The sequence below is a fragment of the Sciurus vulgaris genome (genome assembly GCF_902686455.1).
Source record: "Sciurus vulgaris genome assembly, chromosome: 9".
Lineage (NCBI taxonomy): Eukaryota > Metazoa > Chordata > Mammalia > Rodentia > Sciuridae > Sciurus > Sciurus vulgaris.
The window spans coordinates 8,842,560-8,864,809 of NC_136469.1; the positions used below are offsets into that span (position 1 = coordinate 8,842,560).

A 22,250-nucleotide genomic window follows, 5' to 3' on the forward strand; every position below is an offset into this window, starting at 1 on the left:
ATTGTTTCTTTTGAGATAACTAAAGCACTCTATAGATCTTCATCTTTATGAAACTGATACATCTATCTTTATTAGTGGGTAAGAGTCATTCTAAACAAAACTAGAGTGAAAAATATAAAACTGAAATGAAACTTCTGACGATGGCAGTATTCAGGTTCAGGTAAGAGTAAAGAGACTTGTTTACTGAACTCCTTACGTACCCCTCTCACCAGACGTCAGCACGTGTTAGCAGCCTGGCGTTCTTTTTGAATCTTGCCTGCCCCCGTTTCTGGCATATTGCATCTGAAACACTTCATCACCTGCTGCGTATCCACAATGACTGAGGAGAGGGCGTTTCTCTTTGGCTCTTAACCAAACGGTGGCTGTAGTGAGCCCCTGAGCCCCCTGTCTCAGCTGAGTTACAGAACGGGGGTCTTCTGTTTCTATCATTTCTTTCACACTCTTACCTTGAGTTCTTCTGTGAAGGAGACCTTTAATTAACTCTCTTGGTTTACCCTGCAATTCAACTTTTATACAAAAGGAAGGACAAATCCTTCTTTTAAAAAATTCAGTTGATCCATTTTCAGAATAAGAAGCTGATATCCTCGCAACCTCCAAGTGTAATTGAGTTTTAAAGTGTCATTACAAACTCATGGAGCTTATTTATCTGATGCTTTTAATCCATTTCAGTCACTGTTTATGTATGGCCACATAACTTTGTTTTTAACTGGTAGGACCCCTAATGTTTGCTTATAACCTCTATTAGAGTTTAAAAACAAAACAAAACAAAACTTAATTATTTTCTGGCTCAAGATTTCCTGGGCTCATATTGTAAATTTTCTGCTCCAGACTATTTCTTTATGGAGACCTGATAGTGGGAAATGGAATTGAGAGACTGAAATCTGGTGTTAGGAAGCTTAGTCTTTCCAGGTGGTTGCTATTCCTGTATCTTTGTATATTTCTTTTATAAAAATACTAGATTTATCATTTTTTTTTTCAGTATTTGCTCATATTTTTAAGATTGCATCTCATTTGGGTATAAGGAAATGTCATGAAAACAGTTCAAATGAGTTTAGCACTCCTTTGGGGAAGACATATTTTTACTGGCATGAGTGTTCAATAAGATTGAGATTGTGCTTTTAAGGGAGCAGGGAGACTTGTTCTTGGGGTCTAAGTGATGACATATCAGAAAATGAAATTTAACTTAATCCATGAAACCGTGTTAATCAGCTTTCTGTTACTGTAACGGCACAATACTTAGTAATCAGCTTATAAGGAGGAAAGGTTTTTTTAGAGGTTTCAGTTCCTGGTAACATGACCGGCTGCCTTTTGGCTGGTGACAGCGCAGCACATCCTGATGGTAACATGCAGAAAGAACCCTGTTCATCTCTTGTATCTGGAAAGTGAACAGAAAGAGGAGGGGCAGGGCCCGAGGTCCCCTGAGTGCACCCCATGTGACCTAACCTTCCACTAGGCCCTACCTCTCAGTGATTTCTTCACTTCCAGGAGCTCCAAGCCTTTTAACACCTGGACCTTTGGGGACATTCTGGATCCAAACTGTAGCAGGGATCATAAATGGATAAAATGCAGAGATGGCAGAAAAAGAATTAATTCTGTTGGCAAGAATTGTTCAAGGAGTGTTTCACACCTGTGCTGGGTGTTGAAGGAAGGGTGTGTGTCCAGCTGAGCATTCAAAAGATGACAGACAGGGCCTCCAGCCCAAGGAGAGGCTTAGAGAACGCGTGGAGCAAGGAGCCAGGACCAGGTCATTGGGTGCTACGTGGGTCACCCGGGCAGCAGTGGAGAGGGACAGAGGAGGCGGGTCAGGGAGGATAAGTGCCTGAGCTTCCAGAGGCAAAGGGGAAACGGTAGAAATGTGCCTGATTTGTTCTCAGAATAATCATTCTGGTAACAGTGAGAAAAATATTGAGAGGAGAATTGGCCAGTGAGTAAGTTCACGTTTGACTTTATAAATTTGTGCTTGGCAGAGAGTAGGCACTTAATATTGTCTTGTTGAATGAAGAACAACAGGTTTCTTTAGAAATCAAAAGAAGTTAATATGTGTGAAGAAGAGCCACATAGAAATAGAGCCTGTATTTCTGTCACTACTGCTTGATCCCTCCTCTTTCTTAGTATCTTACCTAAGATTTGCATGAACAAATCGGTAAGTAAAACAACCCAAAGCCAGGAGAGGTGGTGCACACCTGCTATTCCATCTACTGGGGAGGCTGAGGCAGGAGGATCGAAAGTTCCAGGCCAGCCTCAGCAACTTAGATCCTGTCTCAAAATTAAAAAAAAAATTTTTTTTTAAAGACCTGGGGGTGTAGTTCAGTGGTAGAGCAATTTTGTGAGGCCCTGGGTTGAGTCCTCTGTACCGCACACACGCAAACCCCGGGGAAGATTGCCCAAGGATATGAGGGGCAGGCTCACAGCAGCGAAAGGTTGAGCGGTAACCAGGCCGAGGGAAACGTGTTCAGCTCCACCGGTGACAACCAAGGACCCGCCAATGCCATTTGAATCCACGAGTGGAGAAGACATGAGTCTGAGCAAAACCCAGCCTCGACCAGGATGGCGCTCCCTGGAGCTCCCCGGCGCTGCTGTGAGTGTAGGTGTGCGAAGCCCCGGCTGAGCGCTGTTTGCAGGGAGAGATCGGAAAGCCGGGGAGGCGCGCACCTGCTCAGAGCGCGCACGCAGACAGGCACAGGCCTGGGCAGACATGTTGAGCCAAAAACGTGGGGATCGCATGAATGTCTAGGAAAAAGGGCGTCTTTTGATATATTTGTGTAACAATACGCTGGTTAGCAGTAGAAATGAAAAACTAGAGCTGCATGAGTGAAATATGAGAAAAAGCTTAGGAAGTGATGGACATCGTATAACGTCACTTATATAAAGTTAATTATGCAAAATAACGTGGTTACGTATGCAGTAATAGATTGAAATACCGAATTTAAGAGCAGGGGTGTCTCTGAGGAGGAAAAGCAGGAAGGAGGTGGATTAGGGAATATAACTCAGAGCCCCTCGGTGCTTCTTTAAAAAAAAAAAAAATACTGGTTTAATTCTTTCTGATATATTTAAATTGTTCTAATGAAAAGTACTTTGTGGTTAGAGTATTTGAAGAGTTATCCTCAAAGTAAAATATCTTTCTCAGATCTAAATAATTTGAAGAGCTATTTATTCCGCAGATTTGATGGATCAATTAGCTCAGGAGTTGTTTGATGTTTCAGAAATAACTGTGGCGACCACGGCCCGTTCGTTGCCCACCGCAGTCCCAGAATCTCCGAGGGCTCATCCTACAGGGACGCCCAAAACACCCCGAACACCCAGGCTGCACCATCCTGACAAGACACCCAGATTTTATCCTGTCATTAAAGAACCAAAAGCCATTGATCAACGGGTACGTAAAACAACCAGGAACACAAAGCTTCATGTTGTTGTCCTTTAACATTACCAAGAGCGGTATTTTAGTTCCTGTCACATTCTTTGAAATGTTAATTTTTAAATTGTGAGAATTTATTTAAAAGCGGTATTTACCACAGCCATGTTTCCTTGAGTTAAGAAATAACTTCTTTACAATTGGGTAGTGTTGTTAAAGATGATTGGAGGGTGTCATGAAGAATCAAGTCGTGTTTCCTGCAGTCCTGTGTTACAGACCCAGCAAAGGGGCCTGTTAAGTTTTGCAACTTGTATGTGAGATGTCTGAGTTTTGTGACTTCATGTGATTTCACAATGTGTCATCCACAGTATGAAGATGTTTGAGCTGGTTTACAGCAGAGGGTTTTAATTTACTTGTGAAGTTCACACTACTGAAAGTAATTGCAATGTCTAACTTCTTTTTCTTCAGAGTCCAAGGAAGAGAAAGACAAGGCACAGCACAGATCCCCCTCTAGAGTGTCATGTTGGCTGGGTGATGGACTCCAGGGACCACGGGCCACGGGCACCCTCTGTCAGGTACCACCCTGATCTGCAGTTGCATAGAACATGGCTGCTAGTGGGATACTTAGGAATATTTAAACACGCACGTCAGGAGATTATGGGACGATACCAGCAGGAAAAAGCAGCAATGAAAGGGCAGGAGCAGACAGTTTGGCAGCAGCTGCGTCAGGAGAATGAGTCGGTGGGCCCAGCTGTTTTCCGTTTAAATGCAGGTGCTCAGATTTATAAACTGTGTAACCCTACAAAAGTCATCTTTGGAAAGATCCCAGATTTTTTTTTTTTTTTTTTTTTTAATATTTTTTTTGGTTGTTGAAGGGCCTTTATTTCTATTCATTCATATGCGGAGCTGAGACTTGAACCCAGTGCCTCACACTTGCTAGGCCAGTGCTCTACCACTGAGCCACCACCCCAGCTCAATATCCCAGATTCTTAATGGCACTTGGTAGGTTCTTAGTGGGTGTTTAGGGACAGAATTGATGCACTAAACAGTCTACTCAAACTGTGTAAAGAATATGGAGACCAAACAATAATGATATTGATTATAATACTAATTGTTGTGGTGACGATGGTACGTGGCATTGAGCCCAGGCTGCTTTACTGTTAAGCTATATCCCCAACCCTGTCTAAAAAAACTTTTTTTTTTTTTTTTTTTTTTTGAGACAGGGTCTGGTTAGGTTGCGGAGGCTGGCTTTGAACTTGCAATCTTCCAGCCTCAGCCTCCCAAGTTATTGGCATTACAGATGTAATGTACCACCATACCTGGCAATTATTATTTCAATTTTTTCCCTTTTTTCAGGAAACAACTTAGATTATCTGACTATTAGCCAGAGGTATTTTTTTCTCTTAGTGTTACATTTTTTAAAAGACTGTTATGTGCCTCAGAACAGATGCTGGAGCACCTCTGGAGCGTGCCAGTTGTGTGCCAGGCAGTGTGTTTTGTCCTGGAGAGGTGAGAAAACACAAAGCAACCAGCACCTCACCTCTGTCCCTAGTATCCTCACCACATGCAAAAGAATGAAGATAGATTCTTGTTATGAACCATATACAAAATAATTAACTTTCAAGTTCAGGATTAAAAGCCTGAACTTGAGGGCTAAAACTTTAAAACTCTTAGAAGGAAACGTAGGACAAAATCTTCACGAGGTTGGATTTATCATCAGTTTCATGGGTCGAACACCAAAGCACAGGCAACAAAAGAAAAAATAAATGGACTTTGTCACAATTATGAACACTTGTGCATCCAAGGATGCTTTCAACAGAAAAGTCAGCCTCACGGGAAGAAGGTATTTGCAAATCATATATCCGTAGAGGAGTTTAAATCCAGAATGTATAAAGGATTTTGACAACTCAACAACAGAACAACTTGATTTTTAAATGTGCAAAGTCATTTCTCCAAAGAAGATATTCAGAGAGTCAATAAGCCCATGAACAGGTGCTCCATGCAGTCAACCGGGAAGCACAAGTTCAGAAGACCCCAGGAGATACCCCGGCCCCCACCGGGACGCTGCTAGGAGCTGAACTAGGAAGTCCCCGCCTTGAAGCCCCAAGCCCTGGTGGGACAGTCCTTGGAGACAGGGTCTCTAAGGAGGTGACACAGTGAAGCGTCCTCACTGAAGAGCAGACGGAGACTCTGCCGGCCCTGCTGCATCTCCAGCTGGGACCTCAGCCTCCACGCTGTAAGAAAATGAGCCTTGCCACCTGTCTGTGCTGCCGGTGGAGCAGCCGCGCTGGCCAAGATAGGCGTGCGAGGTTCAGAAAGAAACAAAGAAGGCTGCCATGGGGACAACGGGCACCGCAGGGCCGCGGCCTGCGCCTGGCTCTGAACTCCGAAGTAAGGAGAAGAGGGGCAGAGGTATCGGCGTGTCCATTCACAGCCGCGTTATCCCCAGCTGGAAGGCGGGCACCCAGGCCGGCCTGGCAGCAGAGGGACGAGCCCCGATGGCGCTGCATCTGCAGAGGACAGACACTGCACCTCCCACCCACCGACACAGGAGCCTCCAGAGAGTCACCAGGGCTGGGGAGCAGGAGGGGGGTGTTCTTGCTTAACCGGGACGGTTTCCCCCTGCTGGGGACAGGGCTGGTCGATGACACTGTGTGTGTAATGTTGATGGATTATATGCTTATGAATGGTGTGTAGAACAGGATTACGTGGGGTGTTTTAACACACACACACACACACGCACACACACACACCCCTAAAATAATGTCACCCCTGCCTGTATTAGAGAAGTCTTTGAGACTTAGAGAGATGCTATCTCAAAAGTTAAAAAGGGCGGGGGACAGGGGCTCAGTGGTAAAGTGCTCCTGGGTTCAATTTATAGTACCAAAAAATAACAGAAAGGAAGGCCCGAGGGTGTTGGTGGGAAGTCCTTAGGGATTAGGCTCATAAAGACAAATAGAAAATTTTCAAAATCTCATTCTTTGCTTAACACCTCAAATTTTGTCATTGGAAACAGGTATTCCGTTGTTTTCATGGTCATTAAAGACCCATTTTGTTCATTTTTGAGGAAACGTCTGACTAGTAGTGAAATCTGAACAGCCACGTTATCGGCTGTCCTGATTGACAGTGTCGCTCCTGACCAGAACAGCTGGCTCTGGCGCCACTTCGTGGGAGCGCTCTGCCTCAAGGCAGCCTCTGCCTCAAGGCAGCCTCTGTCTCAAGGCAGCCTCTGGACTTCAGTCTGCCACAAAGTGCTTTTGGTTTCTGTCTCGATTCTTAAAGTTGTGGTTACACTAATAATGAAATTAACCATGTTTAAGTGTAAGTTCAGTGCCCTCACTGAATGATCTCCAGAACATTTCATGTTGCAAAACTGCAGCTTCTACCCCATTTTTGCCACATACAAAAAGATGTGTACTCAGGGCTTAGATTTCATAAAGTTACTTTTTCTGCTTCAGGGATACCTTAAATTGAAGGTGGCATTATTTTTGGTCCCTTGCAAGTGCCCCTGCCTCAGTCCACATCAGCAGTTTTACGAACCATCGAGACAGATTTCAACGTGGTAAAAAGAGCAAACAGTGTTTAATGTTACTGTGAAGACAGCTTTGACCTTGCCGACTTTCTGAAGTTTCTTGGGAACCCTCCAGGGGTCTGTGGACCACACTTTGAGAACCACTGATGTAGCTCAATGTCTTAGAAAGATTACGTTGGTGTCAGGTTAGAGAAGGGGCCTGGGAAAATAAGGAGAGCAGTTGATTCAAGTGAAAGAAGAGAAAGGCCTAAATTTAAATACTGGAGTGTGGATGAAAAGGAAAGACAGATGTAGGAGCTATTTCAGAAGCAGAATTGATGTAGAGAACGGCAGGAATGTCTTTGAGATATGAGATCATTACCTTTGTTTTGTGCCAGGTTTTGTCCCTCATTTCCATGTATCCATTTACATCATTAATTACTCAAGTTAAATTGGAAATTTCTCCAGTTCTGTAATGATAATTTTAAAACTGAATCTAAACTAAATTAGGATGGATCTGGAGGAGTAATGGGCCATTCGGTTGTCTGCGCTGATTTATTTGTTCTAGCTTGAGAACTTACCACCTGTCCTTGGTCAGCTTCCGCCCTGGCCTGCCAGCGCAGCCTGAGCAGCGCTGCGCAGGTAGATCCGTGTGCCACCAGCCAAGCATGGGGTCACTTGCTTTTCCCCTGTTGGGGTCCTCAGTAATGACACAAGTAACTCACGTGGGTTCACACACTGGTTCCGGATATTTCAGTCTGAAGGCTTTCTCCCCGCCCCCCAAACAGCAGTTCCAACACCCCACCCTCAGGGGGGCTGCCGCTGGTGGGAAGCTGTGGATGTGCCCCACACTCCCTGCCCAAGTTCCAGCACCCTTCTCACGAGCTCCTGAAGGAGAACGGCTTCACCCAGCAAGTGTACCACAAGTATCGTCGAAGGTGTCTGAGTGGTAAGATGCTTGTCCTTTATCCTCCGATTTCATGACTAAAGATGTAACTCTACAGAGTTGACATTGTGTCATTTAATGTCTGCTTAAGAGTCTTTTATTTTGTTTTACTTATAAATAAATATTTACCGTAAGTAAATTTGTTTATATATGTTCTTTATTCATGTGTTTTATAGCTTAGGAACATTATGAAATAAAGTTTGGTATATTCTTGTTGTTACTCTGGACAGATGTTATGATTTGGCCAGTGCTATGTAAAATATCTACTATCTTGCCTTTTTAAAGTATATTTAATTTTAAAATGTTTTAATATTTTAACTTTTTCCAGAGAGAAAATGCTTGGGAATTGGACAATCCCAAGAAATGAATACCCTCTTTCGTTTCTGGTCCTTCTTCCTTAGAGATCACTTCAATAAAAAAATGTATGAGGAATTTAGACAACTTGCTTGGGAAGATGCAAAAGAAAATTACAGGTCAAATATTTTCTAATATTTTTATACTTGGAGAGTTTTAAAAAGCAATTTTAAAAACAAGTACTGAATAACTGGAGCAGGAACCGTACGCAGTATCTGTTGTTGCCTGTCCGATCACCCTAAAGCTGAGAGGTCTGAAACACAAGCGTTGTGAGGACTGTAGGACCTGCCTAGCGGGTGGTTCTGGCCCAGGTCTCTCTGAAGACAGGGCCAGTTCCTCCGGCCCGTTCCTTCACGTGGCTGTGGTGTGTCTGCATTCGGGCCACAGCTGCTCCCAGTAGAGCGATTCACAGTACGGCTTCACCCCAGTGAGAGATCCAGACAGTGCGTGATCTTGAGGTGACCTGCCACCACTCCCGCCATGCCCACCCCTGGTCCAGGCAGGGACGAAGCTGCACAAGGTCACGAGTGCAGGGGGTGCGTCAGTAGGACCTTCTTAGAGGTGGCACAGAGCTGAATGGGAGCACAGGTCTTTTTCCCAACGCCCTACAGAGCCGACCTCCCTTCACGTGCACACACATCCCCAAGTGGAACTGCTCAGAGTCAAACCAGTCTTGAAGACTTCTTGAGATAAGGAAAAGTAGGGTGTCTCGTGACACCTCTCCAGCCCCCCTTCCTCCAGTCCTGTGGCCACGGTGGTTGGGACGGCCTGCTCTTGACTGAGCCGGGCTCCCTCCCCTCGGGACAGCTCTCCATGGTGTGCTGGACTCTCCCCACGTCCCGTCCTCCCTCTGCTTTCCTGCCCCCTGTTGTTTCTGTCCCAGCTCAGACCTCGCTTCAGGGGGAAGGAGGCGTCCAGAGGCCTGCAAGGCTAAGTGAGGCCAGATAAGAGGGTGAGAAGGAGCCGGAAGTGGATTCAGGCAGCTGCTTATTCATGGAGAAAGGAAGAAGGATGGAAAGAAGGAGAAAGATAGTTTCCCATTCAACAGTATTTAACTAAGTTTACCCTCCTTCACATTCTGAGAATAGATTCCTTTTATAAATCTCAAGTATGAATCTATTGCCAATCAGATATTGTGATCTTTGAGATGAATACAAGGTGCTGCAAATAATTTTTTTTCTGATAAAAATTATTTTTGTACTGGCTTATGTGAAAACAAAGCCCATTTAACTTTCATCTCTGTTTGGATCAGTTTCCCCGTCCTGTGTCTAGGACTGGCGCCTGAGTCGGTCCCAGCTCTGTGTGATGCTCATCCTGCTGCGTTGTTAGATGAACCCTCTGCCTTCTCCTGGTCCAGCAGCTACTTCCTGTCCACCAGAGTGGGCACAAAAGGCAGAACCTGGCTTTCCTCATCTCAGCGTTCACATCCAGGCTGGGCTGGTCACCCACGAGTGGGTTGCAAAATTGATTTAGTGGTCTTGACTTGCTTTAAAAAGCACAGTCTGCCAGTTTTAGTTTCATGATTTATAGATACATGAAATGTAAGAATTGTTTTGTAAAACATACTTTATGTATGTGTTGACTTGGTTACAAGGTGAAGTGTTTATACTGTTGTGTCTGGATAGCAAAGCGTGAAAGCTGTTCCATTTGATTCCAGTGTGTTTTGCTATTTTTGCAACTTCTGTTTGTCCCTGAGGACTTCCTGCAAACTTCTCTGATCCCATCCCCATCTAGGCCCAGGCTGGAAATTCCTCTTCTGTGTTCCTATCTGCATAATTCAGTATATATCTCCAATAGCTTCTTCACACCATTTCACGCTTTTGGGTCTGTTTCTGTAGTCTCCTCCACTGGTTGTTATCAGCTGCTTCTTCCAGAGAAGTGGTGAGGCACCTGCTGGCTTCAGGTCCCTGCCCATCACTTTGCTGTGCCCTTGGCAGGGGTCTAGTGGCAACCGGCCTCAGGTTCCTCACGAGTGGAGGACTGTGGTGGATAGCAGTCAGATGCAGTTGAAGGGTGACCATTAAACAAAACATGGATATAGAGCACCATCTGTTAGGAAAGGATCAGCAGCGAATCTACCCGCTGGCTGGAGGAGAAGCCTTTCTGAGCCCTCTCCCTGGTGCCAGCAGGTCGGGCGTTCGCACGCTTCTGCTCTTGGAGAGCAGGACATGTGTTCCCTGTGTCCAGGGCCATGATACGGGCCGATGTGGACGCCCTCAGGTTGCCCCTCCTCACCGTGCGTAGATGACAATGGGGGCAGGCCTCTGCCTCTGCTCTTTGCCAGTTAGGCTGCGTATTTGAGTTGGGTTGTCAATGTCATATTCTTGGTCTTGATCCACTAAGAAATCAGAGTCAGAATCCAAATATTGGCTATTCAGTGCAAAAATTATACTGAATGTTGATTTACCTTTGCCAATAACTTAAACATTCTTGGATTCCTCTAAAATATTATTTACTTGATAAAAGCCAAGAACTCTAGAGGAGAGGGAGCCCGAGAGGAAGAGAGGGATAGAGAGAAGAGGCAGGACTGCACCCGGAAGATTTCCATTTCATTGGTTTGGAGCAGAGGTGGACATCAGTACGTTTTAAAAGCTCCCCAGGTGATTCTAATATGTAGCCAAGGTTGAGAATCACTGACACCAATGTGATATGATCCTATTAGAGAAATTCAGGGCAAATTTGTCCTACTGAGCTGGTGTCCCTTTCACCCTCAGTTCCTGTAGACTTCAGTCACACAAGCCCAACAGCAGCATCCCGCCAGGCTGCCAAAGCACGGCTTGGCACGTAGCTGACAGCCCTGCATTTCTTTGGGTGGCTTGCTAAAAAACTTCTGTTGGATAGACCACCCCTGTCCATTTTGGAAATAAGCTAGTTACAAAAAGATACGCACCCACATACCCCGCTGCCAGTGGAAAACAGCTGGTCAAGCTTATGTTACCAATGTTGCCACCTCTGCCCCACTGAGGCACCCAGAAGGATGGAGGAGTCTTTAAGTGTGGCATTTCGAGTTGAGTCACCTAGACACCGTCCTGCCGTCTTCTTGGCCTGTCCACTCACGGTCCTGCTCATCACTGAAGGCTGAGACCGTGCAGTTTAGTTTGCTGCTCCATTATCTAGAACTTGTCCCAGGTTCTTTAGGTAGTTATAAGAAGAAACCAGGACACTTGTTTCCTGCTGTAAGTAGTGGTTTTAGCTCTTATTAGTACATCTGCTGTTACTCGTGCTTATAACTAAGCAGGGAGGCTCTCCAAGGCTCCATTTAATTAGATTTGTCTCACTGGAGTTGAATGGGTTGATCACAGCGAGGGTCCAGGGCACGAAAGCGTGGTCTCAGAGTGAAGATTATATTCAAGGGTGTTTAGTACTGTGGACAGACACACCAATATAAATCTCGTTTGAGAAAATCTAGAACATTCCTAATGTCACCAGATTCTTGTCCAGTTCTTCACAAGTACCAGGGAGAGATAAGAGAAGCCACACCGGCTGTCCAGGGCTGCTTCTCATTCTGCAGGTTCCCAGGTACACTCACTGTGTGCTGTAGCCGAGTCAGCAAAAACAGAAGCACGGTCAGCCAAGTGCCCCCAGTTAGCCTTCAGTTAAAGGTCTGCATGCAGAGGCTGGGGTTGTGGCTCATGGTATAGCGCTTGCTTAGCCCGCGTGAGGCACTGGGCTCCATCCTCTGCACCACATAAAAACTAACAAAGTAAAAGCATTGTGTCCATCTACAACTGAAAACAATTTTTTAAAAAAGCCTGCCTTCTAAAAACCTATTTGTCGCTCAGGATCATGTGTGTCACACTGGCTTGCGTCGATGCCACAAGATATGTTTGCAGTATTATAGCAAAAAATTTATTATAGGCCTTTTGTTTTCTTTCCATAGGTATGGGTTAGAATGTCTGTTCCGGTTTTATAGTTACGGATTGGAAAAGAAATTCAGACAAGAAATTTTTAAGGATTTCCAAGAAGAAACCAAAAAAGACTATGAATCTGGTAAAAACAAACAGATCTTCTGTTTGAAAGCTATAAATCTGAACCTGTCAATGAACAGAGGAGCTTGAAGCTTTTGTTGTTAGGGAAAACTGTTCAGATTCAGGCCCCTGTATGACTCTTGATGAACCCCGGGGTGCCGTGTAGTAAGCAGGCCCTTCCCAGGGGCATTGGAAAATGGCGCTGTCTTTGCCCTATTCGCTTGACAGATGTGGCTGCTTACTGATGTCACATTACGTGAATAACCTGCGTCCCTCCAGCAGGCATGCTCTGGGGGGTGAACTGGGGCGGGTGGAGCAGGGAGCTGGCTCTGGGCCCCCGGCTCACCCGAGCCCCATGCACCTGGGCACATCACCTGGGCGAGCTGCCAGCCTGTTTTCTCCTCTGTTACAGATGTACTTACCTTACAGGGCACCTGCCTTACGGGGCTAGTTTGACATATGGGCTTAAGGATTTAATCCTTAATATCCTTATCATTAAGGATTTTCAAGAAGAAACCAAGAAAGACTATGGAATCTGGTAAAACAAACAAGTTATCCTAATATAAACTAAATGATACCTGTTACATAGCAAAGGCTCATGTTAGCTGCCAATATTGTGAATTCATTGCATGTCTTGTCCTTAAGATCTATTGATAAAGTATATTTTGTAAGATAAATGGTTTCTTGTTAGTAGAATCACATTTAATATGAATCATTTTTTTAAAATTCTATGTAATTTATAGTAAATATTCTTCTTTGTTATTAGGTCAGCTGTATGGACTAGAAAAGTTTTGGGCCTATCTAAAATATTCTCAATCTAGGACGCGGTCCATTGATCCAAAACTTCAGGAATACCTCTGTAGTTTTAAAAAGCTGGAAGACTTCCGCATTGATGTAAGTTCTAAGTTCTTCCCCCTCCTCTTCATTACTCATATATTTCTGTCTCTTATCACTGAGTGAACTTAATAATTTTTGTATCTTAACTTTTCATTTCGAAAATTTAACGGTTGAGTTTTGAAATCAAACGTGGAAACAGGCACGAGAAGAGCTCAAAAAATCACCACATGAAGCACAAGGCCCTGGGTTCGATCCCCAGCACCAAAAAAAAAAAAAAAAAAAAAAAAATCACCACATGCTCTTCACTCAGGTTGCCCAGCGTGAACGTCCGTTCGCTCTCACATGCCACCGTAGTTAAACGTTTTCTAGCTTCAGTGACTTTCATCTTCATTTCTCACTAGCAGTGCACAACCTTTTCACTGTGAGTGTGTGTGGTGCTTGAGATTGAACTGGCCAGGCAAGTGCTGTCCGCTGACCCACATCTCTGGCCCTTTTTCTCTCATTCTGGTGCAGTGTCCCGCTACGTTGCAGGCTGGCCCTGAGCTTTGGGTCCCCCTGCCTCAGCCCCGGAGGAGGTGGATGACAGGCTGCACCTCCACGCCCACCCAGCTCTTCGCTTCTCAGTGTACTTTCATCCGTCCTCCTTCTGTCATGGGCTGATGTCGATGTAGGGTTTCCCCGCAGTAAGAGCAAGGCAAGCGTGCTGGATGTATGTGTGCAGGCAGGAAATCAGTTTGATGTCAAGAGCAAAAGGAAAGCTCTTTGAAAAGGGACGGAATGAATTTAAGAAAGTAACAGCAAGGGGAGAAAAAGAGAAAAGAAAATAAGGAAAAAGCAAAGACCTAAAAATGTAGAAAGGAAAGGAAGCATCACCTTGGTGCTGTGATTTGTTTGCCTTGTGGTTTTGTATAACTGGAACGGACGGCTCAGGAATGGAGTTGGAGGTACCCGTGCCCCGGAATGAAGAGCTATTTTTCTAGAGTGACTGAGCCAGGTGGGAGATTACTGTTTTAACTTACCTCCAAATACAAATATTAGTCTAGTGGTGTCAAGCTGGGCTCCCGAGCGTCTGTGACTGAGAAGGCCTGAAAGGCTGGCTTAGTTTAAATGCTCCTGCCTCTTGCTGTCCACCCTCTTCTGCTTGCAGTCTGAGAGGGCTTGGGAGCTTGGGGTACTTACGTTTGGAGGTATTTACAGCTGGTATCATCAATAGTGCTTTCTAGTCTCCTTATCACAGGACTTCTAGATAAAACTTGACACCTGCTGTCTGACTTGGCCCCTTTCCCCCGTTGCTTACATTCGCCTGTTATTTAAACATTACAACACTATTGCAAGCCTGTGATGGGTGTTTGTGTCGAGGAAGGGACTCGAATGATAAATGCTTCACAGTTGACAAGTTGAATAGAGAGGAAAAATGGTCTTACTGAAAACACTTTCTTGGAGGCAGGGAACCCAACCTTATGCTTCTGCCTTCTGTTAGTCTGCTTTGTGTCACTGTGACCAAAATACCTGACAGGAACAACTTGGAGAAAAAGTTTGTTTGGCTCAGTGTGCCAGAAGTTTAGTCTGTGGTTGGCCAAGTCCATTGTTCTGGCCCAAGGGGAGGCAGAACATCATGGTGGAGGGGTTGGTGGAGGAAAACTGCTTACTCATGGCAGCCAAGAAGCAGGGAAGGGGCCAGGGGCCACAGGGAGCACACATCCTTCCAGGGCACACCCCAGTGACCCACCTCCTCCAGCCCTCAGGTAGCCACCCAGTCAGCCCATCAGACTGGGGTGGCCTGATTCAGGTACAGCTCTCACAGGCCAATCAGTGCACCTCCAGACGTCCCTGTGTCACCACAGGGGCTTTTGAGGGACACTCCATACCTCAACCGTAACATGCCGTAGTATGTAGCTTGGGTCTCAGAACATGAGGGAGGCTTCATGGGCAGTGTGGAGTGAAAGAATGAGCAGATGCTAGTAGGCAGATGTTGTCAGGAGGATCAAGTTTAAGTTGCTGTTGATTTTTCTCATTAAACTAACAAAATCTACTGAAGGACCAAAATAATTTCCCCCCTTGATGGAAAAGTCTGGTCTTAGATTCTGAAGGAAGAAAAATAGTCCAATTGCCAACTCTGTTGTCTCTCGTGATCTGCAGCCCCCTCTTGGTGAGGAATCTGGGAGAAAAAGACACTCGTCCACTTCTGGTGAGGAGAGCAGTCGGCACAGACCCCTGCCTGATTCTCCAAAGCCACTGGACGCTGCGCCTCCATCCTCCAGTCGGCTCGCGGTGCCAGCAGACTCCCCCAGAAGGAGCACTTCACGGGGGCCCAGCGACTCAGACCAGGGCCGTGCTGCTTCCGTCTCGATGAACGGCGAAGCGCCCGAGAAGTAGACTCTCGTGAAAGCTGTGTGTCCTCGAAGTCAGCATTCACATCAGTATTTATTTGGGAAAAATCTTCTGATGTCTAATAGAAAGGAAGAAAAACAGTAGCATCTTTTCTAGCAAGATAAATTCCAAAAACCTTTTCCCTGATTTCACAAACCAGGATAGTTTTGGTGACCTTTTGTAGATATCTGCTGGTAATGCAGTTTGGTCTCAGTATTTCTTGAAAGCCGTTGTTTACAAGAACAGCAATCCTTAATATATTGAAAAACACTACAAGGAATGCTTAGCATTTCAGCTCTTACTTCTTAAAGAAGATACAGTATGTGGTATTCATCTCTTCGGTAGAGCTCTCTTAATCCAGTTGCCCCACTATCAATTCATATTTGAACTTATCAAAACCAAAGGAAGATTACGTATATGTTTTTAGATTCAGAAAAAGTATATGAAAGATACATTTTTCTTTTAGATGTATAGTTTAAAGAAAGCTTTTTTTTTTTTTTTTAAACAAAAGTAGAAGTATATAGCAAGATTGTAGTTATATTGAAGTACGTGTACTTCTGACGCTGGGTTTCATTTTTCTCCCCTTTAGTTATACCTCATGGTTTTCCCAGTCCTTGTGTTGGTGTTGTATAAGCTTGTTACATTTTAGGAGAGATTTATTTTGTGATTCTGTGTAAATTTGCACATGTACTTGAAAACTACATTGGGATTAGTTGGAATATTGTCCTAAATAAATTAAATCTCTGTTTTGAATGTACATGCTGTTGATACATCTGCAAAGTGGGCATTTCACAGCAGTAAGATTATCATCAATTTAAAGAGTATTTTGTTTTTTCTTTTTGTTTCTTCCTATTTTGTTTTATGCTCCTAAGTGTTTTCAAGAATTATTACAAACTGGTTTCTAATTATTATTGCTGTTGCAACTGATGTAAATGATAGTTTCAGTTTTGTGGGATTAAGAAATAAAGCACTTATCCTGAATTATTTGAATTGATTTTTAAATTATTTTTACTTAGAATTCATTTGGAAAGCTATAATATTCCAGTTCTCCTGGTAGAAGACCATTATATTTTGTGAATGCAGTTTCAGTTATGGACTTATTATATCATTTTTACTGAGCACAGCATGATTCACAGATACTGTATTGGCAGAGGCTGCAAGTTTCAGTACACTGAATTTATTATTTTCTTTTTGACTAGACTGGATGTCTTCTTCTTATGAATTGCAATACTGAAATACATATAATTTTCTTTGGGTAATGGGCTATTCATCAGTAAGTAGATTTTCATTAGCTTATTTCCCATGCATAAATGATATTCTGCGGTTTTATAATATTTACAATTTAGGGGGTAATTTTGATATTTTAATTTTAGGAAGTAGTCAAATTTGAATATTCAGAAAGTAAACTTTGCTTGGAGATGTTGTCAAAAGGAGGCAAAGCAAGCAGTGCACTAGAATATTCAGTCCTTATGTGTTTTGTTAAGTGGGTGTGTGTTTTGGATTTTCAGTGAGAAATTTCCAAACCATGCTTATTTAGTTTCTAAGTGGTCTCTTGAAATGATCTAAAATTTTTTTCGATATACTTTTAGTGTTGAACTATTACTTGTGAAAGTTGTATTTAACCTAAGATTATTTCTACTTAACTAAATATGCAAGTATAAATTTGTGTGGAAAATTGTACATTTTATATGAAAATACCATGGAGTTTTGTAATGTGTGTTAATTAGTAATTTCACCCTGTTATTTTGATTATAAAAGTTATGCATGTACATTGGGGACTTTAGAAAAGCACAAAGGAGAAAATAAAGTACCTTTTTTAAAAAGAAAAAAGTTGGTGTCACGCTGTCCACGTGGAGCTGTAGGCCGTCTTCCCGTGGCGGAGTGGCGCTTTCCCTGCTGGTGAAGGCGTTTCTGTATCATAGCTTTTGCCAGTTTCATGGCGCTCAGCATCAGGACGCCCCAGGGATCGGTGTTGAACTGTGGCTGTTTTGTGGCTGTGATAAAAGCAATTTATAAAATCCTTAGCGATCACTCTGTATAAATGTGGAGTGACGGCCTAGAATGAACAGCAAGTTGAGTCTAAGTCAAATCCAGGTCAACAGCATCTGTTTCCTGTCATCTTTATCAACAAAGACTATCTTTCTGTTTGTTAAACTGAGAAGCAAAAACATTATTTTAATCTCATTGTTTACATTTTGATCAGATTATCAATTGATAATTTTTGTTGTCTACTATAAATATATTATTTGTAGGTCTCGATCATGTCTTTTGTTTTCCTTTGGGAGTAATTACCTCTTTTTTGATTCATAGAGTTTTTTTTTAAACTTACATGAATATTAACTATTTGCTTTCTAATTTTATGTATGCTTGACATGGTATGTACATTTTTTTTTTGGTAAAAATTTAACTTATGCTCCTAAAGGATTTTTAAATGTAAAACTCAAACAACTAGAAGCATTGTTATTCAGTGGAAAAATAATCACTGACTAAAATAAACCTAAATGACCCTACCCAAAATTGATTTAGTCCCTTTATATGCTTCCTTCCTTAGGATTTTGCACAGTTTTCGATTTTATTAAATAAAAAAGGCAACATTAAAATGTTTAAACCCAAACTCCTCATCCTTTGAAGGAATTAGAGTTGAAGCCATCTTTGAAATTCTTTATACTAAAAGCAATTAGGAAAACAGTTATGTTTTAAAATAGACATTATTATAGTCCTTAAGCACATTTTGTTTTCAGGCTTGCTTTGCCAGTTGGGGACTCCGCTCTAGCATTCTCTTGTGCTTCCTTATTCCTTGATGTTATTACCACTTTGTGGGCTCAGCCTTTCCTGCAATTGATTTTATGAAATTGCTTAGTGTTGTATTTTATTCTGTCTCGGAGACTGATCTAATTATATCACCACTAGATGGCAGACTAGAATAAGTCAGCGCTATAGACTGCTGATCCGTGTGTGTGTGTGTGTGTGTGTGTGTGTGTGTGTGTGTGTATGAATTCTTACTCCATCTTGTGGTGATATCATTGTGATATCAATTACTCTTAAATCCCCAATACTCATCTACTAGTCATCTGTCTCAATAACTAACTCCTCATTACCTTGTTAGGCATTGCCCACATTATTAGTAAATCAGCACTAGCTCTCTGCTCCTTAGTAAGTTGATGCGGCACAGCTGCAGCCAGAGGGTCACATGTGGTCAAAGGTGAAAACGCTGCTGCTTAGGTATTTTGTTCTTTCACTTAAAAGTTTGTGGTAGACTTTCTTGAAATGTGAACAAGGCGAGCAAATTGCAGATGTATCTATCTAAATGCCTGGCTGACCTAAGCAAGGTAGTTAATCACACGGCAAGTTAGCCAATGGGTCTCACCTGGACCAAGAGAAACTTGAAACTGGTCGTTCCTCTTGAATCGGAGACCAGCGATCACGCGGCCAGGGATGACTGAGCTGGGATTTGAACCTCAGTCCACTGCTCCGGAGCCCGGCTCCCCCTTAACCAGTAGGGCTTGTTATCCACCTTGCGGAGCTGGGGGTTGACCCCAGGGTCTTGCCCATGCCGGGCTGCTTCTCCAGCACTGAGCCGAATCCCAGAGCCCAGATGGTTCTTTAACTGTAAGAACATGCGAAGCCATGAACGCAGACTCACACAGCCATGATTCTTAACTGTGACAAATCCAGACTAGATGCTATGGTTGAGCCTAAGTGTTTGCAAGCTGGGCATTGCTGCAGTAGTGTCAGGGTCACATCTAATGCAGACGCTGAATGCCACGTGATGAATCCTCTTTGGGGGTGAAATCGGTAGGGGACGAGGACATTCATGTTTAAGCATTTTCTTAGAACTAAATAATAAAATAGAGCTAAACTGAACATTCAGGATCTGCTTTGGAATGTGGCCTTAGTTCAGGTCACTATTGCCAGCTGGAGATTTGGGACTCCTCAGGAGTTACGGCACCTAGTCCCCAGGCGGTGTGAAGGGTCATCAAGAGGAATCGCCTCTGACTTTTTACTCTGCCAATTTTCTGACTACTTCCCAATGACTCTGATTTTCCGTTGGCCCATTAAGAACTATTTGGTTAATAGAACAGTTCCTAACAATATATGGCACATTTTAGCTTTGGTAGATTCTAAAAACCAGAATGTGACATTGTTTTGTTTTTTCTCCAGATGATATTGAAAGTCTACAAAATTAAGTTCCTTTCCAGGGTGTTTTGAGATGCCTTAGAACTTCAGTACCACACACATGATCATGGTGCTGTGATGTTTAATGCTAAAATCATTGCATTCCCGTTGAACACCCTTAAGGTGAGACTTCTGATGAATCAATGGATGGACTTTGAGGAAAGAAGTTTTGTGAGGCCCCAAATATTTTATATCTATAGGTTCTTTGGGGCAGAAAATCCATAGTTTTTATCAGTTTCCTGTAGGAATCTAGGATGATAAATTTAGTAACTGCTGCTCTGTGGACAACTTATTTGTTAAGAGACTATGAGTTGGATCCTGGCTCCTCTCACTAAGTTAGAGTTTATCTAACATGATTGCACTTACCCTTAGCAGGGTACAGTGGTGCATACCTGTAATCCCAGTGACTGGGAGACTAAGGCAGGAGGATCATAGATTGGAGGCCAGCCTCAGCAGTTCACCCAGGTCCTAAGCAACTTAGCAAGACCCTGTCTCAAAATGTTGAAAAGGGGTTGGGGATGAAACTTAGTGGAAAAGTGTCCCTGGGTTCAACCTCCACTCCCCCCAACCCCCAAATAAATTGCACTTAGCTCATAGTATCGTGTAAGTAAATGAAGAACCTTTATCACAGTGCCCCATGTACTCTGAGCACTCAATAAACAGTACCCACTACTAGGACTAAGCACTGGGCAAGTCACCTCCAAGTACTGGGCGGCATTTCCCCATTAAGTTTTAAATAATATCCTTGTGAAATTAATTTACTTAAGCATGGTAACAAAGATGAGGCCATTCCGTGCCAGACAATGAGTGAGGCCCGCTTCCCTGCCCTCCGTGCTGGGGAAGCAGGACGTGGAAAAAGGTTGCTTTAGTGACTCGCACAGCTAAGGGGAGGTTAATTCCAGGCTTGAACGATAATGTGTGTCCCACCAAGAGAAGTTGGCTTTATGCTCTGAGGCAGTCTTTTTCATAGGTGAACTTGTGCCAGCGGACACCCTGGCTGAATGGTGGGGAGCAGGAAGCGGCTTTGGCATCTGCCCCTCACTGAGGCAGTAAAACTGCTGGCTTAGCTGGGCCCTCCGCCGAGCCCAGAAGAGAAGCTGGCCCCCTCCCAGACTCTCAGACGGTCATGATCTCCAGCCCGTTCTGTCGCCCTTCTATACTTGAATAAACCATATTTGTTTTGTTATTTTAAAAATTCCACCGTAGGTTTCTAGAGAGCCTGGATGGGAGTAGTCACATTGATGTAGTTAGATAATAAATAAAAATCCGCTGTCAAGACTTCTTGATGTTTACAGATTGTATACAGTGTTTTACACTGACTTGAACTTAACACTATTAGTTTCACTTCAAGTCTATCAGTAGTTTCCTAGAACCAATTTTTAATAACTCTTCCTGAAACTTTTCGTAGTTTTCAGATTGTTCTCATTTCAACCCTGTTGATACTGAACTGATGCAGTGATAGCTCCAATAATCATAATATTTTCCGAAGGAAGAAGAATATCAGGGTTGCTTGAGTTATAACTCAAGCAAAACTTTTATTGTTTCGCCTTCTTTTTAACTATAAATAAGAGGCCAGGAATCTTGTCTGCTTTGGCCATTATTTTCCCAAGAAAGAAAGACAAAGAAGGGAGGGAAGGAAGGAGAAAGACACCGGAGGCCTTGCCTTCTGGATGACCCCTGAGGGCCGCACAGCTGGGGAGCATTTTGCCTAGATCCTCAGACTCCAGAAGGACAACAGGAAGTGTTTGAAAGAGCGCCCCGGTCCTTCCGTCGCCAGCCAGGAGGTAGAGCTGCATGTGAGATTGAAATACGGATTGCGAACGTGGCCCTTGCTTGTTTTTTAAAAGCTTTCTGCGATGGATTCGTGGTGATGGTTCTTTTATCTTTGGGGAACCCTTGATCTAGAACCGAGCCTTGGTTCTGTTAGAAATAGGCAAAGACATCATTGTGAGTGAGCTGGAGAAGTCATCTAAAGGAAGGCAGCCAAACACCTCACTGGTGTCAGAAACACCCATGGGCTCCAGCTAGTAAGGTGTAACGCACCGGTACGCTGAGGGGGTACCTGCTACTCTCAGAGCAAATTATGTAGAATTAGATCATTTTGAAAGAATCAATTTCCAGAACTTCAACTCCCCTAAGGATTCTTTCCTGAAATTGATTTTATCTGACAGTGTACTCAAGTTCCTAATTGTCTTTTTCCCACTTAATAAAAGAAAGCTATGGCACAGACCTATCCCAAGTACTGCTCTGGACATGCAAGCTCCTCCTGAGCCACACAAAGGTGAATCTTTTTAATAATTCACTGGGCTCTCATAAATCCAAAAGACTTGCTGGATTTCTCCTCTTTAGAAATTTCTGTTAAGGATAAGCCTTTGTCTTATTTTTGGCTAGAAGAAAGAAGAACATTTTTATCAAATCATACAGTCAGATTGCATATCTGTTTTGTTAGTCATCTTTTCATTGCTGTAACCAAAATACCCAACAAAGAGATCTTAGAGGAGCAAAGGTTTATTTTGGCCCACTGTTCCAGAAGTTTAGTCCATGTTTGGCTGAGTGCATTGCTCTGGGCCCCAGGCAAGGCAGAACATCATGGCGGAAGGGGGTGGTGGAGATTGCTGCTCACCTCATGGTTGCCAGGAAGCAGAGAGAGAGAGGAAGAGGAAGGAACTACAGGGAAAATGAACCCTTCCAGGGACCTACCTCCTCCAGTCACACCCCATCTACCTACAGTTATCA

General features: G+C 43.5%; 1 protein-coding gene across 12 annotated transcripts in view; it reads left to right on the forward strand.

The window, feature by feature from the left end:
- LARP1B (La ribonucleoprotein 1B) overlaps positions 1–15,837 on the forward strand; it is a 105,614-nt gene extending 89,777 nt beyond the window's left edge. For 7 of the 12 annotated variants that reach the window (XM_079153664.1, XM_079153671.1, XM_079153669.1 and 4 more), the window contains 7 exons: positions 3,162–3,373; positions 3,821–3,927; positions 7,652–7,812; positions 8,138–8,282; positions 12,044–12,153; positions 12,898–13,025; positions 15,108–15,837. In XM_079153664.1, coding sequence (XP_079009790.1) covers positions 3,162–3,373; positions 3,821–3,927; positions 7,652–7,812; positions 8,138–8,282; positions 12,044–12,153; positions 12,898–13,025; positions 15,108–15,344 — 1,100 coding nt within the window. In that variant the 3' untranslated portion in view covers positions 15,345–15,837. Of the gene's footprint in view, positions 1–3,161; positions 3,374–3,820; positions 3,928–7,651; positions 7,813–8,137; positions 8,283–12,043; positions 12,154–12,897; positions 13,026–15,107 lie in introns of those variants that run through there. The other 5 variants (XM_079153668.1, XM_079153673.1, XM_079153674.1 and 2 more) reach the window with 3 other exon arrangements.
- The last annotated feature ends 6,413 nt before the right edge of the window (positions 15,838–22,250 follow it).